The 26,564-nt window shown below is 46.6% G+C and overlaps 1 protein-coding gene across 1 annotated transcript; it reads left to right on the top strand.

Annotated features, from left to right (window-relative positions):
- Window positions 1–158: 158 nt before the first annotated feature.
- EIF4E3 (eukaryotic translation initiation factor 4E family member 3) lies at window positions 159–24,380 on the top strand (the record flags this gene model as incomplete). Its single annotated transcript, XM_079540270.1, is given in 8 exon segments — window positions 159–221; window positions 223–335; window positions 16,635–16,707; window positions 18,568–18,662; window positions 20,254–20,314; window positions 23,199–23,265; window positions 23,852–24,007; window positions 24,334–24,380. Coding segments are annotated over 8 exon segments (675 nt in total).
- Between the last annotated feature and the right edge of the window lie 2,184 nt (window positions 24,381–26,564).

Raw genomic sequence — 26,564 nt, 5'->3', positions numbered from 1 at the left:
ACCCCCATCCCCGCCGCCGCCGCCGTTCTCCCCCCTCCGCCGCCGCCGCCGCCGCTCGGGCGAGGAGCGGCGCTGCCGCCGCACTCCCCGCGGGCCATGCGGCTCCGCGCCCCGCTAGGGCCGCGCCCCGCGCCGCCGCCGCCCCATGTAGGGGAGGGATGGAAGGATGGAGGGATGGAGGAAGGAAGGGGCTCCGGGGGCGAGGCGCGGAGCGGCGCGGACCCCCCTCCCCCCTTACCACCGCCGAGCTGCTCCGCCGCCGCGCGGGGCGAGGGGCCGGCCGAGCCTGCGCACAGCGGCGGCGGCTCTGCCCAGCTCCCGGCGAGGACAATGGGGTAAATCCCCCTCCCTCCTTTCTTCCTTCCTTCCTTCCCTCCCTCTCTCCGCAACTGCCTCCGCCCCCCGCGCAGCCCGGCCCCTGCGGAGCGCGGGACCGAGGAGAGCGCGCAGCGGCGCGGAGCGGTGCGGAGGTTTCGCTGCCGCAGCGCGACCCGGAGCGGAGCCGCCTGTCCCCGCCCCGCTGTCCGTCGCGGAGCCGAACTGCTGGCGGTGTGCGGGAGGGGACGGCACGGCCGTGCGGTGCCGCTGCGCGGCGGCCTCGGAGAGGTGGGGGCGGAGGGGTGAAGTCATGGCTGGAGGTGCGTGCGCGGCACAGGTGGGTGCGCACCCACGGACGTGCCCGCTGAGAGCCGCAGCGTGCGGGTATCCGTGTGGCAGAGATGTACCTCGCCGTGCCGCGGTCAGCAGCGCGCTGCCGCTGGATACAGCCGTGCCGGAGCTCTCCCCGTGTGTGCGCGGACGGAAGATGCCGCCTGTTGCTGCGGTTGTCCCCGCTGGGCAGGGAGTGCTTCAGAGGGTGCAGCTCTGCAGCGAGCTGATGGACACACGTCTCAGCGGGAACACAGTGCCGCCTCTGCGAGTCAGAGCCCTGACGTGTGGGGTCTGATGCACCTAAACAGGCAGAAAAGAAGGATATTTAGGGCAAGGCCCTGGGCATGCTGAAGATGCTAATGCAATTATTGTGCTGCTGCTGAATTTCCATCATGGCTCTCATGAAGGACGCATCCAAAATCCCTTTCAAAGGATTAAAAGCCATCAGTAAATTCGGTGTTATTCCAGAAACGATTGCAAATAAATTATCCGCATCAGCCCCAAATGCTGGTTCTGGTGGAGCAGCCTTCAAGCAGGGCTTTGTGAGCGGTGTCAGAAATCTGAGCTGGGGCTGCATGCAGACCTCAGACATCCGGAGCAGCTGTAGTGTTTGGACACTGGTGGAGCCTACAGCTGACTTCAGCCCAAAGGGTGGTTGAGGGCAATGTGTCCGTTGCCCTTGAGTCTGGTTTGGATCTGGTATTTATTGAGTGCAAAGAAATTCTAAAAGCACACACACACACAAAAAGGCAGATAATTGAGGCTGCTTTTTGCTTTCTACCAACACATCTGAGCTGTTCGCAGTAGTTAGGTTTCTCATTTGCACTGGAGTTGTGCTGTGACAGAGGATTGCCCACGGGTTGCTCAGTGCTCTCTGCAGTCTCCCACACAGGCACTGCGGGCGGTGACAAGCTCTGGGTGTGTGGTGTCCTCTTGGCAGCTGGCACCGGGAGCAGCTTTCTGTGGGACATGGGGGGATCTCGTGCCTGGGGCACTGGGGCCACTGCCAGCAGCCCAGGACTGGTTGGCCCTGGGCACACGGGGGACCAAAGGGGACCTTACCTGCTATGGGAGCTCTGTGAGCAAGGCAGCAGCTCATCTTCTTCTCTCCTCTGTGCTTCCCTGCATGCACACCAGCGCAGCTGAGCTTTCTTGGGCACTGCTGTAATTCACGGCTGCCGTGCCAGGCTCGCAGCAAACTGCTAGCTCATCTTTCTTCCACCTGTAGCTTGGAGAGAGCTTAAGCCAGAAGGAAGTGCAGGGACAGTCATAGTGTCTTCACCACGTGTCCTTGGCACCACTGCAGCAGCAACCAAAGTGTTATCTCCTGGGTGATCCAAGGGAAGCAGGAAATGTCAGGATGTGATTTACTGCGTCCAGTTCTGGGCTCCCCAGTACAAAAAAGACAGGGATCTCTTGGAAAGAGTCCAGCGGAGGGCCACGAAGATGGTGAAGGGCCTGGAGCATCTCCCCTATGAGGAAAGGCTGAGTGAACTGGGTCTGTTCAGCCTTGAGAAAAGGAGACTGAGAGGGGACCTGATCCAGGTCTATAAATATCTAAGGTGTGGGGGGCAGAATGGCGAGACTGGACTCTTTTCAGTGGTGAGTGGAGACAGGACAAGGGGAAATGGCCAGAAACTGGAGCATAGGAAGTTCCGCACAAACATGCGCAAGAACTTCTTTACAGTGAGGTGACGGAGCACTGGAACAGGCTGCCCAGGGAGGTGGTGGAGTCTCCTTCTCTGGAGATGTTCAAGACCTGCCTGGATGCCTACCTGTGCTACCTGGTGTAGGGAACCTGCTTTGGCAGGGGGGTTGGACTCGATGATCTCAGGAGGTCCCTTCCAACCCCTACAGTTCTGTGATTCTGTGATGTGCCTGAAGGTTAAAATCTGAGCTCCTGCCATAGCAGAGACACTGCTGGGATGTGGAGTAGGTGGGAGCAGTCAGCCACAATAATTTTGCCATCACATGCAATTCAGGCAAGGACAAGTTTTCAGGTATAGTAATTGAGGAATGATAGAACCATTAAAGTTGGAGAAGATCTCTGTGATTCCTGAGTCCATCCCCAATCCATCCCCACTGACCATGTCCCTGTGTCCCTCCGTGCCACATCTCCACAGTTCTCTAGCACCTCCAGGGATGGTGACCACACCACTTCCCTGGGCAACCTGTACCAATGCTTTATTGCTCTTTCTGAGAAGAAATTTCACTCAAAATCTAATCCAAACCTCCCCCGGTGCAATGTGAGGCCGTTCCCTCTTGTCCTATCGCTGTTACCTGGGAGCAGAGGTTGACCCCCACCTTGCTATGCCCTCCTTTCAGGGAGTTGTAGGGAGCTACAAGGTCTCAGTGATACTTGGTGACAATGGCAGAATGAAAAAATGACACATTAAGGTAACGTTCAGATACTGGCTAATGTGAAAATAAAATGAGAGGCTCTATGTCTGCAAAATTTATGCTACTACCTTGAATGCTTTGAACAGGAGTCATGCTTGCCTTCTAAGCATGGCACAGCTTTGCTACATGGGAGCAAAATGAGGGAGAGCAGCTTTGAAGCAGCTTTGGGAAAGCACTGCACAGGTGTTGGGGCAGGGGGTTGGGGAGGGCAGGCACAGAGCGCTGCCATCGGGCTGAGTGTGATTCCTCGGTCAGCAGGGCAGTAACAAAGGGTTTGGATGTGGCTTTGTTCACAGAAGTGTTGGCACAGGCACACCAAATGAACAAATGACAGCAGAGCAGATGGAGCATTAGTGTCACTGCTGAACCCAAAATTGCTTTGCATGCATTTGGAGAGCGGCATCTGACAGCCCTCGCATCTTCCAAGGGCTTCTCCCCGGCTGTGCAATACTCCATGTGCTCTCCTGGGGAGGGAGGAGAGAAGAGTGGAGGAGTGCAGTTGGCACAGCGGGGAGCAGGCTCGGGTCTCCTCCATCCCTCAGAGATGCGCTGCTGCAGAGCAGCACTCCTTCCCGCTGCACTGATCCTCCTCCACAGCAGCAGAACGTTTTGAACTCCAGCAACTCCTCTCATTTTTCCCCCATGTGACTGTGAGTCAGGCTGAGCTCCTCTATTCTTCTCCATAATTGAGTAGGAGATTATTTTGACTGGAAATAACCAGACGCAGGTATCATGGCTGTGAGTGCCTCCGTGCGTGCCACTTGCTGGAAGTTCTGAGCGCCCTGCAAAGGGAGCGGGCCTTTAAAGTGCACTCAATGGAGAGGGAAGAAAGCAGAGGGGAAGAATGGCTGCCTCCTGCTCACTTCTCTCACTGCCTCTTCTTCACTGAGCCTCTGAATGGCCGGGGACATGCTGCTCTTCTGAAGCTTTTGCAGCACTTCCCTGCTGCAGGGCACGGCCTCAGCGAGGCACAAGCTGCCCACAGCACTGAGCCTTTCTGCTGCTGCTCCAGGCCCACAGCAGTGCTGAGCAAGCTACAGAAAGTCCTTCCTCTGAGGTCTCAGGGGCATCTCCCCATGTACAGATTTTCCTGTTTGTTCTCTTCCTTATGCAATTACAGCCATCTAGCCAGTCTGTGCTTCACACCTTTGTTTTGGTGGTACATGCGATGCATTTTGCTTTTTTCTCCCTTTTTATATATCACCTAGGTAGAAATTAGCCCAACAGGGTATAACAAGGAGCATAACTTGGGATGAATCTCTAAATTTTTCATTAGCTGATTACCTTTGAGCACTTTGGGGATAAATCTAATTGTCAGGGAGAACTATTGACTTATTTACATTGCTGGAGGTACTTGAGTGGGTTCCTGTACCACTGGTGACATTAGTTCAAAGGTTCATTTACCAATCAGAGTCTTTCATTATCATCTATTCTGAGGAATACAAAATAATGACTTCAGTTGCAATTACAAAGTATAGGTTCTTCTCTTCTCTGAGAGCTGCTAACACTTCTGTGCTCTTAAATTGCTGCTTCAACAAAGGCACTCTCTTGGTTAGTTTTGAACTACAGAAATAGCACATAAAAAGCTTATGCAGTTCGGAAGTGTTCGTGAGTCTCAAGCAACTTTGTGGGCCAAGTAAAGCACGAGAAGGACTTTTTGTTGTACTATTCTATCAACTGAGCTTTTAAGGCAGCCTCATGAGAAGGAATTTATTATTTTAATGGCACTTTCTGCTAAAATGTCTTGCTAACTCACTGAAGCTGAGCTTGAAATAATAGAGAAAAACTATCAGAAAAGCTGTGATGCAGTTTGGAGCTGAGTGAAAATTGCACCGAAATCTGAGCCTACCCAAACCCTGAGCTAAATGTAACATGCCCCCCAGGACTGTTCAGATCATCGTGCAAGCTGTTATGGATAACGAGCAGCCGATTTCTCTGTCGTTGGGTTGTGTTGCTGTTGCTAGTTGTTTTTTGCTTGATTTTTTTCTCCTTTATTTGGTAATGTGCACAGTGCAAAGCCTCTGCATACCCTGTAAATGCCATTTTACCTTCCCAGTAAGAACATGACTATTAGAAGAGCCGTGGGGAGCTGTATGGGCTTCAGCTGAGCAATGTCTGAGTCCAGCCTAAGGAACAGCTCCCATCTGCCAACCCCCATTTGCACCTTTTCTTCCCTGAGGTGGGACCTGGCTCTCTCACCAACAAATAAAGTGGAGATTTTGATGCTGATTTCAAAGGATGCTAAACTGAGCTCCATGAAAAGGCAGTGCTAGCATGCAAAGCTCCTTTTCTTCTTTGCTTATTAATGCGACTAATTAAATGTTTGTATTTTTTAAGCACTAACTGGTTTTTGATGGTCGTTTAGAGACTTTGAGAAAGTCAATAATTTTGATGAAATAAGACTGTAGGCTCCAGAACAAAGTCCACAAGGAATGTGTGATGTTGCTAGGATACAGCTATTAGTATTTTCAGTGGCTGGGGTGTTTTTTGGTGTGTTTTTTTACATAGGCTGGGTCTCACCTCTCTTACAGACAGTAGGATACGTGATTGCCCGATCCCATTTACACAACGCTCTCCCACTTTACAGTAATAAGGCAGACTCGACCTATTCGTTTCATCCACTTTTAGTTGAGAGGAAGCCACACACGAGTAGTTTTGACTTGAGCTATTTGGAGCGCGTTCGATCTGAATCTGGCGTTGGAGGTGCGGGATCGATGTCACAGCATGAAGTCAGTCTCCCTCTAGTGGTTCGCTTCCGGAGGGCCTTCGGTTTCACTGCCCTCACTGGGTACAATTCGCCCGAGTGCGATGCAAAGTTCAGCGACCCTCTGTGAGTGGTGTTGAGCTCCTAATGTGCGTGAGATGAGCATCAGGTCTGCACGAATGAGTTTATGTGTACTTCTTTTCTATTTTGTAATTCTTCCATTTCTTGCAGTATCAATACGAGATGAAGCTTCCACCCGTGGCTCCCTGCAGTACAGCCCAACGCGTTCTGCTCAGCCTGTAGGATGTGACTCTTCCATATTATTTCCTTCAGCTGCATGCTGGGCTGCCTGTCAAAAAAAGATCAGTATTTAAGCTCATGTTCCACATCAAAGAAATTGCCAGATGTGGTGCCAATAATATTCCTTTGAATTTAATGTAACACATTGAATAGCATGGTGGATGATGCTATTTTGAGATCCCCGTGTTTGGGGAAGCAATATCTAAGTGAAACATTGTGCAGATATTTTGCTAGGAAATAAGCAAAGGAAAGCTGTTTGGAAGTTGTGCCCAGCGTATAATTCAGCTCAGATTTGAGGTCCACAGGTTTCTTGCATTTCTGCCCATGATCTCATTTTCACTAGGCATTGTTTCTTTAGGTCCTAGGATAGGTGTAATGCCTCCCGTGCATGGGGAACAGGAAGGGATGAAATCAGAAGCCTGTTATCAGTCTTCTGAAAGCTGTGTCAGAAATTCAGGTCTCCCAAAGCCTGCTGTGTGGGTTGGATATCATGCCAATTCAGTTCCCCAAAAGCAGCTGGGTCAAAAATAAAGATAAGGGCTTTGGGTTGGGCTGAAACTTCATGAGCAGCTGTGACCAAACAGCAGTGATTCTGCAACACAAAGCACCTGGAAGGGCTGATGTCCTTCACACTGGTGCACTGAGCAAAGGTGAGCAGGGAGTTTATACTGTTTTCTTCATGAGCGTATTCACTTATGGCAAAAAAAAACAAAACAAAACGGGGTTTTATTTGCTTTGTCATAAATCTGAGTTGCTATTTAGTGTTGGTTTTGCTTTATAAACTGTAAGGAAGAGAATGCTGAGAAAAGTTTAGTACCATCTGCCCCAGAGTGAGCAAACACTCATAGGATTTCACAGGACCCTGGAACAAGAAGTTGTGATGTGCTGTCACCTCTCTGTGCAGTTCTGCAGTTTTGTGAGGACTTTAAGGGTAAGCTTTACTTCTCTTTAATTTCTTCCTGATGGTCAGCTTCTTGGGCAATCACAGCTTCTCCACCTCTCAGGAGATCACCCCAAGTACTTTCCTTTGCACACTGCTGAGTAAAAGCTGCGCTTCTTAATAGCGAAAAAAAAGTGGATGTAGGAACTCAGTATCCAGAATCCTGTCTGAGATTTGCTCCACTGTCATTCACAGACAGAAAGTGAATAGTAGGCTGTGTTTGCAAGGAGGTGATGGACACCTGTGGGATGTCCACAGTTGCATGTGTTTGGTAGGTCTGTGCCCCTTGCCTCTGTGGAAGGCAGTTTCCAGGAGGCAGGGGGGAAAAGCCTGTCCTGCAGAGCACTGCTCAGTGCTGCTCGCTGTCCCAGGCGCTGGCTCATGCCTGCCAGAAAAACAGGGGATGCAAGCCAGTTAGTTTTGAACAAAACAAAGTTATGCAATATCGTTTAGTTCTGACATGTTCCCAATATGCAGCAAATGAAGAACTCACTAAATACAGTATATCTCTGGCCATATCATTTGAATATAACTTGTTTCCATGACAACCTCTGCTTAACAGCTTGGCTGATATGAAATCATTCCTAGATGGGGGAGCTTTTGCCAAAAGCATTTGGATTCAACTCTTTAATATCATGCTTTAGGTTTTAAAAAAATGTTTATTTAAGCCTTTGGAAGCAAATATCAAATCAAATCCCTTCATCCTCACCTCTGCTTTGGCTTCCACTTGATCAGTTTATCTTCCTGAGAAGCAATCAGAAGCAGCTCCTGCATTACTTAATATGCTTCTGAAGGCACAGGCAGTGTTTCAAGAGCCAGTGATCATGACAGCAGCCTTTGGTACAGGAATCACATTTCATGGCTGTTGGCTCTGTATGCCAGCAGGGCACCAGCAGCAGCTGGGCACAGCAGCCAGGGTTTGTGCTCCAGCCAGCAATCAAGGCCAGGGAGGTTTATGCTGCAGCAGGCTCTTTGAAAAAGAGGAGCAGCAGCTAGGCAGAGGTCTTTCTCAACATCTCACTAAGTTCCTTTTTTATCAGGAGAACCAAATAAGCAAAAGCTGGTTATCAGCTTGATGTTCTCCAAGGTGTCATACCTACTGCCTTGGAAATAGCTTGGAATGCTTCCAGCATGGCAGTGCAACATGACTGCTCAGATGGTGCTTGTTCTCTTCCTCGCTTGCAGGTGCTAAACAGTGTTAAAACATAGCTAAAATAAGCTTAATGCTTTCCTAATATTTCTCATGTATGCAAGCACTGTAGTTGCCACAGTGATGTTATACAACTGCCAAGTGGAAGGATGGTCCTGAATGCTTTAAGAGGCTGTCTGCCCCTTCCAGCCTCTGCTGCTTGTATTGCAGGAGTCCTCTGCTCTAGCTGGAAGCAGGAGCTGTGAGAAAAGCTACCCAAGCAGGCAGATAATGCCTTGAGCAAGTGTTGCTGCCAGGCTTAGGGATGATAAGGGCAAGGCTTTAAATGTCAAAACCATGGAAGGAGTTACAGTGTTTTTTTCCAGCTGCAATGCGCCTGCTTCAGTGCTAGTCAGCTCCATGCCAAAGTGCTTGGGCACTTATAGCAAACAAGTGCTTAAACTAGGAGCAGGAAAGCAGTGCTAAGAGCATGCAGAATGGACCTGAACTGTATCTCTCACTCTACCTCACTTGTTTGTTTTCTTTCTTCCCAGTCCACCTTGGCAGTGCTTGACTGGAAAAATTCAGCTGTTACCAGTCTGCAATCAGCTGAGCTGACCTACCTGCTGACTCCTCCTCTTAGCCACCCAGTTCTGCTGTGTAAGAACTTTTCATGGCAGAAAATCCTTCTTTTTTTTTTTTTTTTTTTTTTTTTTTGACCTTCTGCAGAGGTGAGCTGTGGTCACCCCATCTTTGCACAGCCTTGGAGCACGGAGTTGCACGCTGACACGGTTTGTGTGTGGCAAATCTGCTGGGGAAGCTATGGAGGCACAGGAGATGGCATCAGCAGGGTTTCTTTTAAAGGGAACATTCTGGGTATGCGGTAAATATCAATGAAACACATTGTTAATTAAAGCCTATAAATCTCGCTCTCAAAGTGCTAGCAATTTCCTGGGACTCCTAATCTCTGAATTGGTTTTGTTCAGTGCAAGGAGGCTGAGCAGGATCAGGACATTGCTCTCACCTTCGTTTCTCCTTGTGAGATCCCCCTCAGGAGATGTGTTCTTGCCTCTGTGTCACGACTTCTTAGAAATCTCTGTAGGTGTAGGATGTATGTGCTAATTCAATGCATCCTGTGATTGCCCTTCCTCCCAAACCAGATTAATTTACTGTTATCTGAGATTCCCATGACAAAACTTCTGCCCCTGTGAAGCCTGCTATTTACTGCTGTAAACAAGAAGTAAATGGAGGTTTACATGTCTCATTTGGCATGATGACACAGGCTGTGCTGCCTGCTATTTGCTCTGTGTTGGAAGTGTGGGGGTTGTGCTTTGATATTGTTCCTTACAGCTCAGGTTGTTTGCAACAAAATCATTTGTTTTCAGCCTCAGCTGTAATATTCTGGAGGATGAGCAGCTCTCTGGTGATGGGATCTGGAGACTTTCACCGAAGTGTGTTTGTCCCATCAGAGGTGGCTTCAAAGGGATTTAGTACTTGTAGTGTGTGCTGCTGGCTCTGGCCTTAGTTCCAGAGGGACTGTGCAGCATAGTAGAAAATGAACACTTCATTGGCAGCTTCAGCAGAGGGGCAATAAAAACATCACATGTGTGAGGGCTGTTGGTGGCCCAGAGGAGAGTGGTACCCCTTTAGGTCACAGCAAATCGGTTCTCTCCTACTTCTCCATCTCTGCTGATCAAACTCAGGCTGCTGTGCCCAGATACAGTCACCTATTGCAGTGCTTTGCTCAGGTTTAACATCTTGGATGGCTCACCGTTGAAGCAGAGAGCTTGCTCAGGGTGGGCGCACCAATGAATTTCAGACTTTGAGCTCTCCCAGTCATTATCTTGCCTTCTATTTAAAGAGCAGTAAATTAAATTGCAGGAGATGGTGCAACTGGTTTTCCAGACCTTATTTAATTTAGCTGAGCAGTTAGCATTTTCCATCTGCACAACATAATCATTAACTTTTTTTTTTTTTTGTTTCTTCACTGTCACTGTGCAGATTGCTTTTCACGGGCAATCTCTGCCCTGACTGCCAGATTTCATTTCTTTGCAGGAGCGCAGCTCCATTGATTCTTCTTTTAGGAAGGAGCACGTATAAAATTATTCATCCTACTAACGGTGCTTGCAAAGAATCCTATGTGATTCATGGTCTTTGATCCTGCTATCGCTTATGTGGGTGTTTAACTTTACTACAGTCCCACTGGGGAGAATCTTAATTTAAGAAAACAGTATTACAAAAATAACGTGAGCCTTTTGAGCACATGCTGGATGATGAGAAACACCTCCCTTTAAACAAGCATGCAAATTAAACAGGTGGTAGAGAAGATGAGAAGAAACGAATTAACCCCTTCAGGTCTGGAAAGCTGTGCCAGGGGAGGGCGGGGGCCGCGGGCTCACGGAGCGTCCCGACAGCCTTACGATTGGGTTCGGGCGATGCCGTGCGGAGCAGCCGGGGGTTGGACTCGGCCATCCCCGGTCCCCACCCCGCGCCCTCCCCCGTCCCGCCCCATCCCCCGGGGGCGGTGCTGCGGGCCGGCGGGCGGGACATGGAGCTGAGCGCCCCGGGCCCGGAGCCGCCGCGACCACCGGGAGGCGATGAGGAGGGGGCCGAAGCTCCGGGGCTGCCGCTGCACTCGGCGTGGACATTCTGGCTCGACAAGTGAGCGGGGCGGGGCGGCTGGGGGGAAATCGCTGCTCCTTCTGGCTCGGCGGTGGGACAGCGGGAGTCGGGTCGTGTGCTGCATATAGGAAAACTTCTGGTGTAACGGGCCGCGTTGCGGGGCTGTATTTCACGCAGCCACTCGACGAGCCGCTTCTGTTGTCCTTCGACAGCCGCACGTCGGTGCGGACGATCTCCACGCCCCAGTTTTAGCCGTGACGCCGCTCGGGGCAGCGGCTGTAGGGCCGTAACCCTTCGTGCCGGGCCCGGGATCCTATGGGTGGGAAGAGAGCAGTTATGAGGGTGAGCGAAAACGCGTTATCATAGCGCTGTGCCTCCGTGCGTACCGCACTTCGTGTGCCTGAACTTCTATCTCCCATCTCCAGCGGTCACAGGGAGCTTCCCCGTGCTGCATATAAGCACTGGAAACCGAAACAGAAAGCTTGAATCCTGCCCTATTTATTTACCTTGCTTTGCTGTGCGTTTGTCGTCTTGTTATTAATCTTCTGTGTTCCTCCGTTTTCTGTTTCTGGTGTTTCTTCTCTCCCCTTGCTCAAGAGCACTCTTCTGCTCTGAAGGCCTTTCCTCACTCCGCAGGGCTCTGCTCCTCCAGGTTGTATCTCTTAAACACGGTGACAAAGAAATGGAGCAGGTTCGTTGCAGGGCAGTTGGACTGGATGACCTTTAAAGGTCCCTTTCAACTCAAACATCTCTGTGGGTGGCGTGGAACCGCTGGAAGCGTGCAGGTGATCTCAGGTCCTGCAAATCAAGTCTTACAAGTAACCCCAGCAGTTATTTCTGACCTCCTGATTTGGTTGCAGGTAGGGTCAGGGTCTAAGCTGTGCTTTCAGTTTGGTTACTCTTAAACACTGCTGTGTGCTGCTGAAGCTGCTGTGCAGGTGTGCTGTGTCCATGAGGCAGGTAGGGAGGAGCAGCCCAGCTGTACAACCACTGCTGGAAGTTAAAGGCTACTTCAAGTTACTGAGGTGTATCGTGATTTACTTTTTTTTCCTTATGTCTTGATTCTGCTATATTTTAGAGTCTTAGAATTCATGATCTTACTTTATCCTTCATTCTGATCCCTTCTAAGTACATTTAATTAGGCAGTGTTGTTCTTCCTTATCTTATTAAATCATATAATATATTAAGAAAGTGGTACCAGGGCTCTGCGTGTCTTCAGTCATACGTACACACAACACTGAGTTGTGTTTGCCACCAAGAGTAAGAGAATGATGGTGGGGAACAGGGATGAGAACAAAACAGAAGAGGCGTTCCATGCATTAAAATAAATACCTAAGGCATTTAAAAGCACACATGAGATATCTTTTATTGCATGGCCAAGAACTGCAGTGTGAGGAGGTTGCTGTGTCGCTACGGGCTCTGTAATGTTGTTGGTGTACCTGCTGATGAGGTGTTGCTTGGGCTCATACAGGATGAACACACCACAGAGTACAGCTGGGTGTTGTTGCTGTACCTCAGTAACACCTGGTATGGAGCAGTGCTGTTAGCTAGGAGATGGTATTGATTTTGACTGCAGCTGTGTGTTAATCCTGGTATTTGGGCTGACATGCAGGAGGAAGTGACACTGGAGGGTAAATACAAGTTGGGAGGGGTATGTAGAGATGTGTATTGTTCTGTTATACTCTAGTGAGGGAGATCCATGGCATGTGTTTCAACACCACCACTGTGTGTCTTTTTATTAAGTCACACTTAAAATATATACCCAAGAAGCAGCACTTCCTATAGCAGCTAGTGATATGAGCGATTCACCTGGGCTCAGCGGCCTCACTTTTATCACAGCTTCCCTGGTGCAGCTCCTGCCTCAGTAGTGAATGGCTTTCTTTGTCTGATCCACATCAGCACTGCTTCTCTAAGTGCCATGGCACAAGTGTAGCATGTGGGGGCTGTGATCCCGTGCCCAGGTTTGTTGCTGTTATCTCACACACATCATGGGAGATTTGCATTTCCTGTAAGTGCAGAGCCTTCCTTGGTGTGTGTCTAAAATACTAAGTCTGGTAATGCTCTTTGTCATAGAATCATAGATTCATTAAGGTTGGAAAAGACCTCTAAGATCATCCAGTCCAACCATCCATCCATCACCAATATTGGCTGCTAACCGCGTCCCTTTGCACCACATCTGTCCTTGCCTTAAACACCTGCACGGATGGTAACTGCACCACCTCCCTGGGAACTGACCACTCTCTTGGAGAAGCGGCTGTGTGGAAATACTCATAGGCAGACATGAGACAGAGAAGCTGGCTTTTTTTTTTTTTTCCTTCTGTGGGAAGAAATGAGATTTCTGTCTTAAATTGTTGAAGTGCTTCAAGGTCAAGATCTGCAGGTTCCCGAGCTCATACTGGCATGATGTCTCCATAGTGCTTTGCATGCAGTGCTCTGGTGACGTTGGAGGCCTGGGCAGTGTCAGCAGGGTTTGCAGATGCCTTTGGTGTCACACTAGGAAGCAGATTCCTGCTGGTGGCTTGTCACACGCCTGCTTGTCACAGCGAGGGATTGGTGTGGGGCTCTGCCTTTTAAATGAAAGGTTGATTTCCTGATTTTTGCAGTACTGTGGGTTGATTGATATATATGCACGCACACTGAACAGTGTGATTATGCCTCACAAAACGTAATAATGTAAAAGCAAGGATTAGAAATCTGGTCATTATATTCGTATTGGACAGTGTATTCAATGTGAAGATTGCACAAGTGGGAATTGAAGTGAAATGGCAAAAGGCTCCGATGTCATGGATAACAGGACAGGCTGGCAACCTGAAACCATCCCTTAATGGGAGCTGGGGTTGTCCATCTGTGTAAATATATACATGATGAAACTGATTTTGTTTTTTCGATGTGTATGTTTGGCTGTGATGCAAATAGCCTGCTTGGTTCAGTGTGCCCTTAAATGTTTACAGCTATGCTAGGTAAGTCCTTCCCTGCTGAAATAAGAAGGTACCAGAGCTGCTACCTGCCTGCTTTTTTCCCTTGGAAAGCTGCAGGTTTTGGCAGCAGCAGCTCTTGTCCAACACGTGTGTGCTCGCAGGGATGGAGAGGATGTACATCCTTGCAAAAAGGCACCTTTGGAAGATCAGAGTGCATCTGAGCTGCCAGCTTTGCTGGCATGCCGCTTCCAGCCGGTAGCAGAATACCAGCACCCTTCTTTACAAATCAGTGCCACCAGAAATGGAACAGAGCTCACACAAGAGCCCACTGCAGGAGCCTCAATTCTAGATAAACTGTCCAAGATGCACTCCTGCCAGTGGCAGTGCGTGTGTGCGCAGTGGTGCAGGTTGCACTGCAGGGCTCTGATCCAACTGCTTTTCTTCTCGCTTTGCTCCAGCAGTGCTTTTGTTTCTGTTGTAACTTTTGTGTAACTTTCAGGTGAAAAATATGCTAAGAAGTGTTATCAAATGTAAAGTAATGTTTATAAACTGGAGGAAAGAGTAAACATTTGCGGGTAAATGTATCCTTATATACTGCTTTTTCTCTCCCCAGGTTGTACTGATGAGATCCATACAAATGTCATTTAGTAGATAAATTCTGATAACCGAGCCGTTTCCATAATAATTGGGAATTGTTATAACTGAGCACATCAAATATTTGAAACTAAGCTGAATAATTTCCCTTTTTCCCTATAGCAAAATCCTATTTATCTAGAATCATCTATTTCATCTATTAAAGCTCATGAGTAGGTGGCTTACAATGAAAAATGATGGTTAATATTATAAAAACGTTCAACCCAGTAAATGCATTTTGACAGGCTTTGATGGCTTGAAATCAGTCTTTGTCTGCATGCAGAATGGATTGCTGGATTTATTTAGTTGCCACAGCATGTTTTTGAGCTTATGCTTTATAAGTAAATATTTTGCTTATTTGTAGTAAAGCCATTGGGGCTGAATACTGACAGTGGTGTCTCCAGAAGTGCTCAGTGGCTTTTAAGGCTCCGGCAAGAGGCAGGGATTGATTCCCACTGGGAAACAAAGGGCAGTGTGAGCACGTCTGAAAACAACTCCTATCCTTGGTTCTGTGCAGGGAAACAGAAGAGCCACAGTTCAGCAGTAAGCATTAACATCAGCACAACCACCTGGAGGTTTATTCATGGGTAAAACAATGGAATTTATCTTTGGGTCTCTTGTTCTTTATTCTTGAAGCTGGCAGCAGGGCTCAGTTTGGGTGGTTATTCCTGTTTCCATGCTCTGCTTTGATCGAACAGCCCTATGAGATGTGGGACGGTGGGTCTGAGCTGCTTGAGCAACCCTGAAGTAGCTTTGAAATGTCACCCCCAAATATTCAGAAGGTGCAGGAGAGTGTTGGGAGCCATAGGGCACAGAGTGGGCAGGTAGGAGAGCTGCTGGATATTCCCTGGGCAGGCTCTCCGTGGGGAATCCAGATGGGCAACTCCAGTGGGCCACCAACCCATTAATGCCCATCTCCAGCTGAGCTTTCTGTGTCCAGCTGCTGCTCCTGGCACGGCTGGCTGGGCCGTTCCTTCCTGCTCATAGCTATTTGCAGTGCTTGTTGAGTTAATTCAAAACTAATTGTCCACAGTGGCAGTAATTGGAAGTTCAGTATGGATGTACCAGCTGAATTCTGTTATTGATAGCAGTAAAATTATCCAAAGTGGAAAAACTCCGTAATAACCTGCAAATACTGACCCTTAAATGAAGCTTCCTATCTTGTGTATGGAGCCTTTCAGCAAAGGCCTGACCACCTGGCTGTTCCTCGCTTAGGAATAGAAATAAATGAACAGTCCATGACCTTAACTTAACTTCCAAAACCAATGACTTGATGTCAGGTGGGGTGTGTGTTTTTTTTGGTTTTTTTTTTTTTTTTTAAGCTGATAGTTCTTCAGCATCCAAATGAACCACCTTCTGGCCTGGGAGTGGAATATTCTGTTTCTCATTTTCAGCTGAGCTTGAAAGTGGCATTAAATAGCTACACGGCTACTGCAATTACACGGATAACCTTTGAAAGCTGTCGTTACGGAGCAGATAATCTGTTTTTAAGAGAGCAGCCCTTACCACAGCAGCACCTCAGAGCAGCATCAGTGTGAGCACATGGAGAGAAAAGATGCTGCAGAATGGTTGGGTTGGAAGGGGCCTTAAAGATCATCTAGTTCCAACCCCTTGCCTGTATCCCATCCAGTGTGGGCTTGGGCACCTCTGTGGGACACACAGCTTCACTGGGCCGTTGTACCGCACAGCCACCCCCAGGCAGTGGAGCTCTGAGGTCTGCAGGCTGGTAGCAAGACATGGGTCATTTCTTGGTCAGCGGTGTGAGACATAAAGGAGCAAAGTTAGCTTGGATTTTGCTCACTTATGGACAATCGTATGTGCTTCTGTAGTTCATGAGCCACACAGATTTCTCTCCCTCTTTCTCCTCTCCTCTCTTCCCTCTCTCTCTTTCCTTTTCCTCTTTTCTTTTTCCCTCCCCCTTTTCCTCTTTTTATTTTTTTTTCCAGTTAAGCTCACAGCAGGAATTCACAACGTCAGGCTGTGTTTTTGCCGCTCCCATCACTCAGCCTCGCACCCGGCGCTTCTCAGCGCGCTGCCCCGTGCAGGACGAGTCGCTCTGGCTCCTTCCCCCGCCCCGTGCCGACCCCTCAGCGGCGGTACGCGCGGTGCTGGCCGGGACGCGCTGCCACACACCGCCACCTGGCGGCGGGAGGGGGCAGCGCCGCGCCGTGACCGCAGCGAACGCTGGCGGCGCTGCCTGAGGTTCAGAGCGGGGAGGACGGCCGGGCACGTGGGAAGCGGGTCGGGTTTGCGCTAATTGCAATTAACTCAGAAGTTTGCTGGGAGACGAGATGCTCGAATGGGACAGCTTTGTTTTTCTTTCTTTCTTCCCGCAAGGTCCCTTCCTGGTACCACAGCAGCTGAATGCGCCTCAAACCTGAAGAAGATTTACAGAGTACAAACAGTGCAGGTGAGGTACTGGAATTGCGTGCTGCAAACATGAAACATAAAGTGTGAAGTTACCCAAACGCCCATCTGGGTGAGACACGCTTGGCTTTGCTTCCCCATGGTGGGAGATGCACCTCGTGGCTGTGTGTGGTGTCCTTTGGTCTGAATTGCCCTTGGCTTTGCCAACCAGAGAGGGGATGGAGGGACCTGGTGTGAGCAGACATGCCCACTCTGCCATTTCCAGTTCCCACTGGTGCCCGTGCTGCACTGTTACTCTTGGTGATTTCCAGTGTGTTTTCTGTCTTTTCTCAAAGTTTGAATGCAGAAAATCATTGCACAAAGGCGCAGTATTACAGCCCATGCTCATTTTTCTCTCTGTGCTTGAGCATGAATTTTTCTGATACTTCCATCAAGCTGTCTTGCATTAAAGTGCTCTTACATCACAGTAAATACTAACAGCAATGAGGAATTCTGCATGTCTGTGTCATCTGTTGGTGCCAATCAGTGGGCATCTCTTGCAAGTAAATCAGGTTTCTCTTTCAATACCAGTGTTAGTGTGAAATTCAGAGGATTAGTCTTTGTCTTACCGTTGTGCTCAGTTCATGAAGCCTCTGAAGTCATGCTGATGGCAATGAAGTAGGGATGGTTTCCATTGGGTTTCCTCGTCAGTGACTGTCAGCCCTGCGCTGTATGTGATGCTGTCTCCAGCAGCAGCCCTGGGAGACAGCCTGCATGTAGGAGGTGCTGGGTGAGGATGTCTACAGCTGGCCCAGGGCATGGAGGCTGTTTGCAGACCCAGGGTTTGGGACTAGGAGTGCAGGGAGGCAGCAGGGCAGTGTGGGAGGGAAACTGGAGTGACTTTTCCTTCTTTGCTAGTGAGGGTAATGGCTTTTAGAGAGAAGAGCCAAGGGCTGTGGGATTTTACCATGTAGCGTTGCAATCTTTGTTTCTGAAGTTGTGCTAATGATTAAATAGTAGATGAACTAATACTTAATTAGTTACACTAATGCTCAGTGTTACATCTCTGCGTGTTGGTGCAACACAAGTGTTTAAAGGCCTTCCTCCCAACTGCTGGATGAAGAAGAAAGAGAATTGGGATCTCTTTACTCTTCCCTCCCTGTTGCTCACTGCTGCTGTTAGTGCCTTTTATCCACCCAAGTGCATCACTGCTTCTACTTTTTTTCAGCAGAAAAGTTAGAAAGTGAGCTGATGGGTCCTGGTCCTTTCATTCTCCCCCATTCCTGCACTAATGCATGCATCTCAGGTTCATGGTCTCATGAAACCTTTTCTTGTGAATCTAGGCAGAGAATTTGGATTATAGTTAGGCACTTGACTCAGCAGAATTATTGCTTGGTTTTGTTTATTTGTTGTAGTTGAGGCTGATTCCAGTGAAGTTTTGGATGAGTCCTAATTGATGCAAAGTGGAGAGTTTTTACGTAAAGTACATTTAAGTATGTACTTCTAGTATGTTTAAAAAGTTTTCAGTGCTGGTTTGTTCTGACACAACTCAGCATAACTCTGATTTTTTTTTCTCTCTATTCCTACAGACTTTGGCTCTAAAGCACATGAAGCAAATTAAATAACTACAACAAATATTTGCCACGCGCTGGGGCACAGTCATTTGGAGTTACTGATAGATGTTTGGTAGATTTTAGGATGTCATTGGTATCCTTCTTTCTACCTCCACCTTAAGCAGGATTGGATCTTCCCCACCCTCCCCTGTAAGCTGCAATCAATTGACTTTGGAGCATTTTCTTGTAGTATAGAAGGCTCTTTGGCAGTAGGTGCACAATTGTTTTAGAGAAAATGACCACAGAAGTAAATTTGCACTGAATCCATTCTCTTAATGCAATTAGTATTTCTGTGTGTTTGCTCGATGAAGGATTTCTGGAGTGTCTACAACAACATCCCTCCCGTGACGAGTTTGCCCCTGAGATGCAGTTACCACCTGATGCGTGGAGAAAGACGGCCCCTGTGGTGAGTGCTGCCCTGTGGTGCTGCTGGGAATGGGCAGGGAGAAACCGAGCGTGGAGAGAGGTGGGGGCATGGGCAGGAGGAGGGCTGTGTTTCTGCTGCCAGCCAGTGCCACAACGTGAGATCCACAGGGAGTGTTCTGGGCTTGTGTGGAGCTCAAAAGAGAATCTTTCTTAAAAACGCAGGCTGCAATTTGATTGTCTGCTTTGGAACGTAAAGGTCAGAAAGAAATTAAATTGTGAATTAACGATTAAGAAATTAAAATGTGGCTTTGAAATCCAGTTTGGGAATACACAGAGCATTACTTGTGTCTGAAATGCTCTGTTGCTTTTTTCTCTTTGCACTGATGCTGGTTTAATCATGATGCAAATGACTGCATCCTTAACTGCTCTTCACCTGTACAAAAGCAGAGTGTGCATAAAGATGTGCATATGAGCTTAGGTTAAAAATAATTTAAGGCATCATGAAGTGATGCACTGCAGCAAATTCCCACTTGACTGTGGGACAGTAATGAAGTAATGTATGAATCACTGATGTTTTCCTTTTGGAAATTGAGTTTAGCATGCCTTCTTCCTGATCCAGTTCCTTCACATCTTAATTAGCTGAGCCATTTACCGAAGAGACTTGATCTCTTGGACATCATTTGCACCAGATTGTGATTGGATTAAGGTTTCCTAACCAGATCATAGTCTCAATAACTGGATGTTGAGTTACTCTGGGAGGTTTCTGGCCTACCCTGTGTTAAAAGGAAATGCTTTCCTAAAGGGAAATGCATGTGAAGATCAGCGTTAGTTTTCTAACAATATTGTGACTGAGCAGAATAGCTGAGTTGATTTATAGAGAGATGTTGGTGTCTGTAGAAGCCCTTGTATGCAGTACTTGGGAACTCTGGAAGGGTGAGTGAGAACACTTTTGGTTTTCTTCTAGTTTTAGTTTTGGTTTGATTAGACAAGTAAAATGCAGAGTCCTTTCTTGATGGCACTGCATCTGTGTTAAGGCTGTGCAAGAACAGGTGCTGCATTTTGGAAAGGGATTGCAGGAGGTCGGTGCCATCAGTAGCCCAAACAAGCTTCAGGATGGTTTTTTTTTTTGTTTTTTTTTTTTGTAAGAATAGGAAAATTAATTTCTGGTTGTCACAAAGCTGAAATGAAGTGTGCTCGTTTGTTGTGGTTTTGTTGTTGTGTTTGTTTGTTTGTTTAAATGAAACTGGGTAAACTGGAGAGTAATAAGCTGCTTCTGTGAAAATATGCCCGAGTTTTTCCAAAATAATTGTTACCATAGTAAGACATGAAATTGCTTTGTGGCTTGTTCCCATGCAGTGCTCAGCCACTTCAAAGCCTGTCTGTAGCCAGGGAAAACGTATATATTTTCCAACACACAAACCTGAGGAGAGAGATTAGGTGTTGAGAGATGCAGTTCATACGAACAATGAAAGAATTATATCTGATGTCAGAAGTCATAACTTGAGTCATGCTACCCGGAGTCGGTAATTGCGTTTCAAAAGGGAATTTTCCAGGCAAATTAACCCCCAGACATAGGTTTATCTAGATGTGCATTTCAGTGCTTATTTTACTGATCTGTTTCCCATAACTAGGGAAGAGGAAAGCAATGCCAAAGGAGGTATATGGAAAATGAAGGTCGCTAAAGAAAGTACGGTATGTAATACTTTATTTAGAAATATTTAATAAGGGGTTTCTTTTAGTTCCATGCAAAGTAGCTGTTGTAAAACTGTCCAGGTTTGACATTACCCAAAGTAACAAGCAAACACCATCTAAGTCTACAATGCTTTGCTTTAAGATAGCGAGGGAAAGTTTCTTTTCAGATGATTCAGTATTTTGCACTTTCAGTCACATTTGTTGATGTATTACAAATCAAATGAAAGCTGCAGCATTCTATTCCATTTCCATTTGGCAAACGCCGTATTTTCTAACCAACTGTATCCACAAGACTTGGTTTGCCTGCAGGCACTCAAAATATACAAACATCTCTTTCTGATTATAGCCAGAGCCTCAGCAATGCTCTCAAGACTCCACACACCATTCAGCACAAGTGCCAGAGTTTCACTGAGCATCAAATGCTCCCAAACTATCTGACTCAATAGGAGTGTTGTGCTTGGCACTGCCTGTGCCCACCCTGTATGGGGGTGAGGAGCACTGTGCTTTGCTGTGCCCAATGAGGACTAATGTTCTCAGGGGGTGGTGGGTCTCATCCAGTGTCTCCCACTGGTAGGGAAGGATCTTGCTCAGTCTCTTTTCCCAGTCCCTCCTGTGATGGCCCTGCTGCTTATCAGGCTGTTTGTGGCGTCATATAAAGTATTTGTGCTTTTTTGTAATATGACTGTGTAGCCAGGGGAGTTTTTTGTTAAGTGTATGGGAGTAAAGAAGAAGAGTGGTGTCCCCTTTGCAAGAGTTGGTTGTCTGTCACTGTGTACCTCTTGTGAAACTGCAGTTTGAGTTTTCCTTCTGAAATTTGGAAACACGCAAGATGAGATCTGTTCAGACACGTTGTTGTTCTCTCCCTGCTGAAACAAGTGGCTGTGTGCTGAGTGTTGTGCCCCTATCAAATGCGTGCTGAGTGACTTTCCTGCAGCCTGTCATGAAGGGAAGGTTTGAGCTGTTCACGTGTTATTTGTGTGCGAGTGGGGGCTGGGTCAGACCTTCCAACAGTGAACATGAAGTGTGAGGAAAAATGTGACAGCCTTGAGGAAGGCATTAGATGCTGAAAGATGGTACTTGAAACTTCAGCCAAAAGCTAATTGGTTTTGCCTGTGAGCTTTCTTTCGTATGTGAATTGCAGCTTTCTTCCCTCCAGTCCCAAGTGATCACAAAAGAGTCTGAAATGTTATTTTCTTTATTATAATCCAAGGTGTGAAGATGGTCAGGGGTGATAAATGGTTTTGGGAGCTGCATTGCCGGGTGGTGAATTTAGGGAGCTCAGAGAAGCCACGTGTTTCAGAGGCTGAATGATCACCACTTCTTGAGATGGGGATGCTTTCTGATATCTCAAATGATAAATACCCCCACTTGCCCCTGAGAGGTTTAATTGAAAGAGAACTTAACTCAATTTTTATTACTTTTGTAAATAGCATGAATAATAACCCATGCCTATTTCTCCATTTTTGGCTCTGTGCTTCCAACCATCACAAACCCCCACAGCATCTCTTTGGCCAGGCAGAACTATGTTGTACAGCCCTCATTGGAAAAGCTGATATGCTTGAGCAAAACTTGGTGAGGGTGGGAGGGAAAGGCAGTTTTTTTGAGGAAATCAGTCTTTCTAGTGGTATGACTGACAAAATACTGACACTGTAAAGTTGTTGCATGTGTACAATGCTTCTGTATGCTGGTTCTTAATACAAAAACTAATACTTTTTAGATCCTCATAAGCCTGATCCTGCAACTGGTTACTACTGGATGAGGTGCTTCCTACCTGTGAGGCCATTAGGACAACTCAGTAGTGAGCACTGTGCCTGGTAACGAGAGTGCATGGTCATCCCACATTCATGTCTGGGCTGGTCACTGGCAAGGACGTTGCCTCACATGCTGTCCCACCTCTAGAGCATCAGCTGTCCCGTAGCCTGGCTGTATGTTGTATAGGATGAGATGATAATGAGTTACAGAAATGTGCAGCCCTGTGTGTTCCCAAAGATGGTATAGCAGTGCTTGGAAACTCCTTAAAGCAGTTCACTGGTTTGTTTTCTTCATAGCTGCTTGCTTTTTGCTTTAACCTCGGTGTGTTTAAGTTGCTGTTTCTTTTTAATAGCACCAAAACTCAAGTTATCTCAAACAGCAGAGAAGGCATTCTTTTAAGGCAGCATGCACTGTGGCGATGCAGTCAAATACAGAGGTTGATATATTCTTTATATACATATATATATTCTGTCACTCAACATGCTCATCTTGGAGCGTATTACTGTATGCGTTGGTCCAGAGGCATTCCAAGTTTTCTATGGGCTTTGACTTGGGTGATAACAAATGTCAAAAGGAGATAAGACTGTAACTGATCTAACAGAGCCAAAGAAAACTGCAGATAGCTGCTCCCCTTATTTGAAATCCCTAGTGAGCATTCGTACTGTTGAAAGACAGGCTTATTTCATAGGCAGGGCAAATCAGATGGGATGCTTAAATATACATCTATTTCATTTACTGGTAGGGTTTTTCTGGCACTTCTCTTAGCACAGGCAGTGATTCCTTTCCACAGAAACAAACCATCACAATTAAAGCCTTAGCGTCTTTTCTCATGGGAAATTCTTGGGAGAATTCAATGTGCAGTGAGACATGGACATAGTGAAGGTAAATTTACAGTTTAAATATTAAACATTTTTTCTCTAAAATATATTTTTATCAGTTTTTATTTTCAAGGTCTGAATTGTTGTTCCAGCTGTATTGAAGAAATTATGTAACACAATGTGTACTTGCTACAAACATTCTTTTTTGTCTGGACAACCTCATAATGAGAACGCACTCAAAACTGAGCTAAGAAAGGGAACTTTTAAATTGAGATAGCAGGGCAAAAGTAACTACTACTACTTCTTCTTCTTAGGCAGCAGTTTGGAAAGAGCTCCTGTTAGCAACTGTTGGAGAGCAGTTCACAGACTGCTGTGCTGCAGGTAACTTGTGATTGCTGCTGCTGTGTCCATATGATTACCAGGAGGAGGAGGACGAGGCATTCTGGTGTTGCAGCACGGAGCTGCCTCTGGTCCCCAGCTCACCAGCCTGTGTTCCTGGGAGGATGGCAGGTTATCAGGGTTGTAAACATCTCTTAGCCAGCATTTAAATGGTTGGTATTAAATTCTACAGTGCCACAGTTCTGGAACCCCAAATTATGTTTCTGTACCACAGTACTGTCAGAGTTGGAAGAAGCCAAATTGGATAGATGCCCCTGTTAGCCCTGGTGGGCTCTTGATTCCTGTGTAGGCAAGAATAGAAGTGATATTAAAGGTGAATGATTTTATGGCACTTCATTAAAGCCACTGTGAGGTACATTTACATAGTACAACAGTTTCTATAAATGCAGTGTTTGTTTCCTTCTGTTAACTGTTCTGTCTGGTTTGAGCATTGGTATTCTCTTCATTGGGGACTGCTCTTTCATTGCTTCAGTTTGTTCAACTTGTGGGCGCTTTCACAGCACATAAGTATTGAATTAGACATGTCTCATTTGAAGTAGTTTTTAATGATGCTTCCTGTGCTCTGCAGATGATGAAGTCATAGGGGTGAGCATCAGCGTTCGTGACCGTGAAGATGTTGTACAAATCTGGAATGGGGATGCCTCCTTAGCAAGTGAAGCAAAAGTGTTAGAAAAGATATATAAACTTCTGCCTCACACCTCTTTCAGAGCTGTGTTCTACAAACGTGAGTATTTTCTACTGGCTGATCTCCACCTTTGTTAGAGAGACAAGGTGCTAGTGGGGTATTTCCATGAATAACCTCACTAGTTCCTCATCAGCTATTTGGAAATGCAACATCTCTCATTGCACTGAAATTATAACTTCGGGAATTGAAGGGATCTCTTTCTTTAGGCTCTATTTAAACGTGTATTTAAGTAGTGCGTTCCCAAAGATTGCTCAGCACACTGCATCTTCCTAGGCTGCTTGGGCATCGTTGTCTTCTGTTCATCTTTTCAACTCCTTGGCAGAACTGATGTTTTTTGTACATCTTTCCCCTTCTCTCTCCCCCAGCACACAGAGAGCACCATGCCTTTGAAGGCCGACGTGGGAGGCATTAAATGCAGCCTTACGTTTGTCACTTGCACTGTGGTGTCTGAGTGAGAAGGACAGCAGGAGGCCTTGCAGAAACATAACATGTCATGGTCCTCTTGAATTTTATGCTTCTCATCGGGCTCTTGCTACTGAAAATGAGGAAACACAGTTGCCCTGACTGCTAAATGTGCCATTCATTACTTTTTTGCTTAGTTGTGATTTTAATTCATTGTTTTTTTTTTCTTTAAAAAGTTACTTGGCCACTATTTTTTTCAATCAGATCGTTTGATTCCTATGAAGATACAACACTTTGGATTTTTCTGAACTGTTTGTAGTTAAATGCAAACATGCGCAAACGTTGGATGCTGCTTTTTTGAGATGGAGGAATACTGCCTGGGTGAAATGTGTTTCAGTTTTCCTTTTGAGACATTCCTATCATATGAAGATTTACTCCCTGTCTTTGTCCCGGGAGATGAAGGAGTTGCATGGCATTATCCTAACGGGCTCTTGCACTGACAACAGCACACATCCTGCAAAAGTAAATAGCAAAGTATTCACTGAATGGGCAACTGAAGAGATGCATTTATATGGTCTGACCCTGGGTGAGATGATGTTGAATGTTTAAAGTGTGGTGACTCCCAGAGAACCCTGGTTCAGGCTAGGATTTAGAGATTTTGCAGTAAGAAACCCTGTGAACCCCCCACCTCCTATTTATTTCAGAAGGGATGGTGCTTATAATCTTCAGCTTATGAACTTTCTCTGTACATTCATGACAGAAGTCACAAATTCTTTCTAACCCATTTGCCTAACCTGATTCATCCCTCATGCTTCTGGAGATGTTAGGCCTGCACCTGTAGAGGCTCACATCAGAAGTGCTGTTTGCTTTGGTGCAAAGGAAGAAATTCTGTCACTCGTACTTCCAAGCTGTCATGGCTCCCCAGGTCACCTATTTTCTTTAATTTACAGGAAACAAATGGATTTTGTTTTGTGGCATGAATGTGAATATTAACTGCGTTAATCTGTAAATGTTTGTATTAATTGAGGTGCTGGTTTGCTTTACTGTTCTACCAAAGATTAATTTATCTCCTTGTGCAAGAAGAAGCCGTAAGATAGAGAAGGATTTGCACTCTGCTCAGCATTGCTTTGTGGGTAAGAGTTCTTGTTTGGCAACTGGTCCAATGGCACTGATCTCCACGTGTTTGGTGTATGAAGAAGCAGCCATTAGAATCAAATGTAGCAATAAGAATTATGCATAGGAGAGGTTGGTTGTTTTTTTGGTTTTTTTTTTTTTTTTTTTTTACAATTTTGTATTTATGAATTCAAACTGTGCAGTTAGTGAGCATTATTAATTAAACAAAACTTTGAAAATCCAATGTCTTGCTTCTGCGGTTGCTTTCTGAATCATCATAGGAGCATAGAATGGCCTGGGTTGAAAAGGACCACAGTGCTCATCTAATTCCAACCCCCTGCTGTGTGCAGGGTCTCCAGCCACCAGACCAGGCTGCCCAGAGCCACATCCAGCCTGACCTTGAATGCCTCCAGGGATGGGGCATCCACAGCCTCCTTGGGCAGCCTGTTCCAATGTGTCTCCACCCTAAAAATTGTATTTCTGGGATGAAGTGTTCCTGCTCTGTGGCTTCGGTGATGCCTGGCAGTGTCATGGGTTAGTTATTACCTTACTCATCTCACTGAAGGGAAGGATTTTTCTAGCTGTCTTGCATACCCTTTCTTTAAGAAAGATCTCTGCTCGAATATTGGATAGGTGGTGATTTTATTTTAGCCATGATATGGAAGAGCTGTCTGTTCACCACCAAAGGATACCTTGCAAACTTGTCAAGTTTTCCTTATTCAGTGTCCCTATTGTAGTATTAAAATTAAATTACGGTTTGGGATTTTTAATTTGTTTTTTGGATTTTTTTTTCCTGGGCATCTTAAAACTCTGATGATGATAATTAATACCTGGTTTGATGAGTGATGACTAAAATCCTCCAAGTATGCCACAATCTGAAACTGAGCTTGGATCAAAATGTGCAATACAAGTTTTCAGGTACCAGACAAATGGCATTTTGGAGTTTAGCAAGCACTGCATTTAAAAGCCGTGCAGAATGTGTGCAGCCCCCTCCTCCCTTGCTGTGAACACCCACCTCTGTGCTGCTCATCTCCCCAGGCTGTGGCACAGCTGTGCCCACGGGGATTAGTTGGGAATGCCA

Source organism: Tetrao urogallus (assembly GCF_951394365.1).
Source record: "Tetrao urogallus genome assembly, chromosome: 10".
NCBI lineage: Eukaryota > Metazoa > Chordata > Aves > Galliformes > Phasianidae > Tetrao > Tetrao urogallus.
This window is presented reverse-complemented; position numbering and strand designations above follow the sequence as displayed.